The sequence below is a fragment of the Dinoponera quadriceps genome, unplaced genomic scaffold (genome assembly GCF_001313825.1).
Source record: "Dinoponera quadriceps isolate SergipeBrazil2010 unplaced genomic scaffold, ASM131382v1 scaffold1163, whole genome shotgun sequence".
Classification (NCBI taxonomy): Eukaryota; Metazoa; Arthropoda; class Insecta; order Hymenoptera; family Formicidae; genus Dinoponera; species Dinoponera quadriceps.
The window spans coordinates 5971-12929 of NW_014555237.1; the positions used below are offsets into that span (position 1 = coordinate 5971).

Below are 6959 nucleotides of genomic sequence, written 5' to 3' on the forward strand. Positions count from 1 at the left end.
CATATATTTAAATATAATTTGAACAAATTTTACGGCAGATGATTATCGCGGCATTTTCGAAATTTTGTAAAGTTCAAAAATGTAAGAAATAAGATTGTTTTAATGGATCATACCGCGTCTAATAATTGATGCGCACATAAGCATAAGATGTAGAGCTGTACCAATCCGCCAAACATGTACGTAAGGATCATTAGTGCTTCCAATGGAGCTGATGATAGCTAAATTTAACACAAATCTAAATGGAGACTTTGTATATAGGTAATTATCGTTACTATTAGACATTTCATAAATGTTTCAGATAATATATGATCTCGTATAACCCGGAGATTAATTCGACGATCCAGAAAAAGTTTGCAAAATGTCATTACATGAATTATTACTCACCGCAATCACCAGCATAATGCCGTTAAAACAGAATCGGAAAACGTTGTTCAAATATATCAAACTAAAGTTTATAGACAACAGTTTCTTTAATATCGGCGTCATCCTAAAAATAAGCGTAGAAGGGTAATGTCCACGAAACGTCGGGTGATTAAGTACATTGAAAATGCATCATAGACCGTGAAAAAGATCAGTTTATAAAAGAGATTCGTAAAAATCTCCAAGGATATGAAATCACAATCGATCGAATCAGTGAATCATTAGATTCAAGAATACTGTCATCGTGATTACTTACTGAATTATAGCGTTGTGATGTTGACATAAAACTCTCATTTTTGTCTCTGCCCATAAATACGCGTCGAAGTATTCTTTTTGAGGCTTGTGGTATTGATTTTGCGAACTACCTATTTGAAATATCATCGTTAGCTTCGTCGATATGTAGCGATACTGCGCTGTCATTAGGAGCACAAGATTGATCGTATACACGTCCAAAGCGACTTTCCTCATAAATATATACACGCTGGTGACGGATACGACCAAATTGCCAAATAGAAAGACTCTCATTGAAAACGGCTGCTTAGTGAAAACCACCGGCACTCTGTAATCCTCGTAGAAGAAGACGCTCCTCTTCAAGACCGGCACGAACGATATGCAGCACCACACTATTAGAGATACGGAACCTGCTATCCAGTAAAATTTGAGCGGAGCTTGCACCGGCCTCAGGGTCGATTTCACGATGCTTTCCATGGTATGGTCTTGTGTGCGCAGGATGTGGTTCAGTTTCCGTATCAGTCGACTCACGAGATCCCTGTGAGTGTGCATCCGTGCAAACAGGAAGAATGCTTCCGCACTGATGACGGCGCCGACTGTCGCGTCCTGTAAAATCTTCTCCTTCGACACGTACATGACCGCTGGGATTATCGCGGTGACCTGCACCACCTCAGTCAGTAACAAGACAACACTGTATATTCTCCATGCAGTGGGAAATGGCGGATCATTACCGGTCATCGGCAATAGATTGCCCGAGAGCTTGTTCAACCAAGCGTTAAAGGGATTTACGTTTTGGAAGTCCATGCTGTCGAAAGTTCTCTTTCGAGTATTCATGGATTCTTCCCTGGTCTGACTTTTACTTTAAGTTGGAAAAAAGTTCAATTAACCAAATTTAGTAATTTTTCGTGTTGAGCAGTCGTGCAAAGAATATGTATCCATACATGTATCGTACTTGCATTCACACCCGCGGGTGCGATCGAGTGGCTCGGAACTTCCAGCGCTCCGCCCAGAGAAATACGTGAAGCTTTCGACTGATATCAAATAGCCGCTTGCGATCAACTAATCTAGCTCGAGTAGTCCATTATTTCCTTCGAGATCTATTACTTCTTCATTTGCTAATATAATATACATTTGCATAGGATAGAAGATGACATTTTGCTTTCCCCTCCAATAATTAATGCTCCTTCTATGATCGTCGTATGGGCGTATGGCAGCTTATTGATAGTCGATAATAGCATATCTCGAGGAATACAACGGTTCAAAATGTCTCATATCGTACATCGCAGAAAGACAGAAGAATTTACGAGTGATTTTAAAGAATGCAACATAGTATTTATTCTATTTACAGCGTGAATGAACACGGCTATAAACAACATCTATAAGCAACGATTATCTTATAGTTTCTCTTTTCCTCTCAGTTGCAGGGTCTCGAAGGAAATTGCAGTATTTGACATTATCCGATGAACATCTCGCGTCGTGGAGAGAAATGACGAATGATTCGCGGCAAATTAAGTTGGTAGAGAATAAGTGCCAATATTACTGTATAAAGTGTGTCTCAAAAATTTATTCGAAAATTTATAGCGATTAAAGTGAGTATCTCATTGACAGATTTCTCTGAGAAGTTAAACTATAATAATAAATTGGGTTCCACCTATTGCATGTTATTACGATTTAGATACATTTTAATATATCAATGTAATTTTAATTCTAATAACATGTTCTGACATTGTCCGAATTTAGAATTGTGAACGTTAAATCATCTCACGCAACATTGTCTATGAGTTTACTAAGAATGTATTATTTTCATGATTGCTAGAACTCACGATTATCTACAGTTCTGAAAATTGTCTACAAATTTCATATTTATCACGGCAGCCTAGGGACTAAGGTGTAAGTAGAAAAAATGTGATACGATATTGTGATTATGATTAGTGCTCCGATACATGTTTTAGGACTCTATATTATATTCGTGCTTTCGTAACCATTACGCAAACCACGTTTACATGTACTTTTTTCCTCTAGCTCTGTGTCTTATAGCCATATTAAGCCATACTAAAAGGGAGGTATATTCATACCAACGGTTTCTCTTTATTACACTTTTAAAAACAGAAAGCCAATTAAGTATGATTGATTCATTAAGTGGAACATTGTTGGAAAATTTAACAAAGGGACTGAAAAATGTTGATAATACGATAATACGTCAGCAACGTGAATATTAAATTAAATCGTTTTATAAATGAAGAAAGAGATAAATTGAAATTTTTGACCGTTGAAAGTTTGTACTACAGATAATTAGCCATTATAAATAATAGGAATATACGTTGCATCATTGTTCGAAATTAATACCAGTTTTCGTGAAACGCTTTATCTATAATTACTGTACTCTATATTTCATGAAACACACGATAAAGAAAGATTATTAATTAATTATTTTTTCCATTATAATTAATCGTTATTTAATACATTCTCGCGATATTTATTTATCTCACCGCATCTAATAATGATGATACAGCAGAACATTAGAAAAAGAAATACGTTAACGAGCTGAACGCAAATAGTAAAACCGAAATGCCTTCCGTGGAAGTCAACGGCGATACTTAAAAATTTGAAGATCATGATATATGATAATTAACATTAATTAACACTAGAATCACGGCAATTTTCTTTTTTTATAACCGCGAATAGATTACTTTTGATCTTTATCTTTTTTATAATTATCCGTGGGTTTCTTTCACTTCATATTTTTTTAATTGTTTGATGATTAAGGAGACTTCTCAATGATGAAAATTATCTAAAATAATAGGAAAAAAATGTGTAAGTAGGTCAAAAATGATCCAGCCGTAGTTCTAGTAAGCAAATATATTTCATACATAGCACATAATTAGTTAACAATCAATTAAGAGTTATCCATCTATTATCTATCTATTAAGTTGTTCAAAGAATACCCCTGGTTCGAAATGCGTTAACGAATTTTACTGTGATTATCACAATACAAAGAAAGCAGAACCGAAGATTACTGTTCAGTTTAATCAAATAGATTCAGTTTAATCAAATAGATTAAACTGAAGTTCAAATAGAGCAGTTTCTTCAGCATGGACGATATGCTAAAATACAACGTGGAACATGCGTAAGGATATAATAAGATGTAAAAGCGAAAACGTTCATCCAGCCTGACTGTAGAAATTAGAAGATTACACAGTGTTTACGCATGACAGTATTGTAACGCTGACGGACAAACGTCCAATTTCCACTTATTGATCTGTCTTTGGTTGTCATTGATTGAGAACGTCCATTTCTCATCTTCCGCGGGTCGCGTATTACTCACCTCAGTGAACAAAATAAATCATATATATAACAAAAATTTATTTTTTATCTATAACTGTTTTTTATTATTGTAGTTATGAAAATGAGATTTTATATAGAAAATTATAGTATTTTCTATCAATTAATTTTCATTAATTTTATAAAAAAAAGTATCTACAATAAAAAGCATTAATAGATTTTTATTTATAACAATTAGGTAAACCGTAAACTAATCAAAATTTTTTTGTTAGCGAAAAATATTTATTTATTAAAGAAATTCTACATTTTAATCAACAAAATAATTTCCATCATTTTTTAACACCTTTTGCTAGCGTATAGGCAGTTGTTCGATTCCTTTTTTAAAATTGTTCTTCGATTTTGCATTGAAAAACTTTTCCAAGTGCGTTTTCACTTCTTCAACATTGTTAAAGTGTTTACCTCTTAATATATGCTCTAATGATCTGAAAAGGTTGTAATCCGACGGCGCGAGATCTGGTGAATAAGGTGGATGAGGTAAAAGTTCCAATCCAAGCTCCCTAATTTTTTCCTGTGTTATTTTTGCAGTATGAGACCTCGCGTTATCGTGTTGAAAGATTCTTTTTCGATAATTGACCAAAACAGATCGTTTTTTTAAGAGCTCTTGCTTCATTCGCTCGAGTTGTTCACAATACACTGTGGTTGTAACGGTCTGACCAGGTTCAAGCAATTCATGGTGTATAATTTCTGAAAAATTCCACCACAAACAAACAAGGAACTTCTTTATTGTTAGTGATAGTTTAGGTGTCGGAATAGGTGCTTCTCTGGGAAAAAGCTATTGTTTTTTTCGTACAGGATTATATAACACAGGATTGTATAGCATCTACTTCTCATCTCCAGTTACAATTCGTCGCAAAAACAAATCGGTTTCATACCGAGACAAAAGAGACGCGCAGATTGTACGCCGTTGATCGAGTGCCGTCTCTGTCAACTCATGAGGAACCCAAATTTCTTGCCTATACACTTTTTTTATACGATAAAGATGATCTTGAACTGTAGACCATGGACAGCCGATCTTTAATGATAATTCCCTAATAGTTTGATGAAAATCTGAATCCACCATCGCTCTAAGGATATCATCATCTAATTTTTGAGGTCGTCTCTTTCGTTCAACATCTTCGAGATTACTATTTCCATTTTTAAACTTTTTAAACCATCTATGACACTTGTTTAGTTTTAGAACATCGCCGTAAGTGTTTTTAATTTTTTTCACTGCTTCGTTTGCCATTAATCCTTGATCGAATAAAAATAGTATACAATGACGTAAATGTCCTTTTTCTATTGTTGGCTTTGACATCTTTCCTCCTTACTAGAACAAAAATGTTTTAACCGAAAAATAGAATTTACAACCAAGCTTGACCGTAGCAACAAAACTTACGTGTTTACTGGACCGTGCTCCACACAAACTGACTGAATGAACACATCGAAAAAATTTTGATTACTTTTCGGTTTACCTAATATTTTAAAGAATACATTACTTTTTCTTCGGTGCAAAATAAATAATACGTTTTAAAAATGAATAAAACAATAACTTGAGAACAACAAATATTTGTTATCAATATTTTGTATATCTTCCTTTGTCCTTAAGGCGAAACTGTAGACAATCCCGAAATTCATCCGGATTAGCGCACCACCCGAAAGGCATTAAAATAATCAGTAATGCAGGTAACGGTAATTCAATTTTTAATACAGTATTACAGTTATACCGATATATTGATATACCACATCAGAGGCAAACCATATATATGATTTAATTTAGCAAACCTGTTATTTCAAAATGAATTAATCTCAACTAACTGTGCACCTATGACAATATAGGCGAATATGTGAATAATATTTGATATTTATATTGGGAGTTCAAATTATTAGGTTGGTGCATATGAAATGTCGGATTCTTAAGTGATTGTATAAAACTGTATATCTTTCTTCAAAAGCTGTTTATTCAATCAAAGTATGCTCCATTCGCTTCAATACACTTCTCCCAACGAGATTTTAAAGCGTAGATGCCTGTCTTAAAAAAATTTTGGTCTTTAGAATTAATAAACTCTGATATCGAGTTTTTTAGACTGTCTTCATTTTCATGGTGTTTGCCTCTTAAAAACAGCTCTAAATGCTTGAAAAAATGAAAATCGGTCGGCGAGAGATCCGGTGAATATGGTGGATGCTGCAAAACTTCATATTCCAGTTCGTTCAGTTTCGCAATTGTTTTGTGCGATGTGTGCGGCCGAGCGTTGTCATGGAGCAGTAGCGGGCCATGCCGATTCACAAGCGATGGGAGTACAATTTGGTGTCTCAATATCGTTGTATGGTCAACTTTCATCCTGATAGCAAGTTCCCTCGTGGATACGGCTGGATCCGCTTCCACTAGAGCCTTCAGGTCATCATTATTCACAGACGTTTTGGGTCTTCCGCGCGGCTCATTTTGCAGTGAAAAATCGCCAGTCCGAAATTTTTCGAACCAACGCTGCACTTTCCGATTGTTAACCGTATTCTCCCCAAACGCTTGGTTTATGTTGCGTGCAGCTTTTGCAGCACTATTACCAAGTTTGTACTCATATAAGAAAATGACGCGAATGTCGGCAGAATTCATATCGGTAATAAACTCAAAAGAAATAAAAAAGGGAAGACCTTCGAGAAAACCTATTTTGTTGAAATGAGTCTCTGGCAATGGACAATACGAGTATGAATGAGGTTATGCCAAATACAAAAGTATAACGAAAACAGGGAGGAAAACGTCCGCATGTAAAGAGAATGCGACATTTCATACGCACCAACCTAATAGTTATGTCCGTTTTCAAAAGATAGCTCTGGCTGTTATGAATGTTTCATAGTAACAGCTGATTTCGGTGGTTTCAGAGAGGTTAGACATCTATCAATAATATTCAGTTTATATTGCTTTGAGTTTCATACAAAACTTCTGTTTTTTACTGAATATGTCAAAATTGAATATGTCAAATTTTGTGTTAACT

The 6959-nt window shown here is 34.9% G+C and overlaps 2 protein-coding genes across 2 annotated transcripts; both read right to left on the reverse strand.

Annotated features, from left to right (window-relative positions):
- Nucleotides 1-384: 384 nt before the first annotated feature.
- LOC106743674 lies at nucleotides 385-1455 on the reverse strand (the record flags this gene model as incomplete). The annotated part of the gene is made up of 2 exons (XM_014617746.1): nucleotides 677-1455; nucleotides 385-487 (listed from the first exon to the last, which is right to left on the reverse strand). Coding segments are annotated over exons 1-2 (882 nt in total), but the record flags the coding sequence as incomplete, so codon positions are not given.
- Nucleotides 1456-4282: 2827 nt separating this feature from the next.
- Nucleotides 4283-5218, reverse strand: LOC106743675 (histone-lysine N-methyltransferase SETMAR-like). Its single transcript, XM_014617747.1, has 2 exons — nucleotides 4866-5218; nucleotides 4283-4754 (listed from the first exon to the last, which is right to left on the reverse strand). The coding sequence occupies exons 1-2, from the start codon at nucleotides 5216-5218 to the stop codon at nucleotides 4283-4285; spliced, it is 825 nt and encodes a 274-aa protein (XP_014473233.1).
- Nucleotides 5219-6959: the final 1741 nt, after the last annotated feature.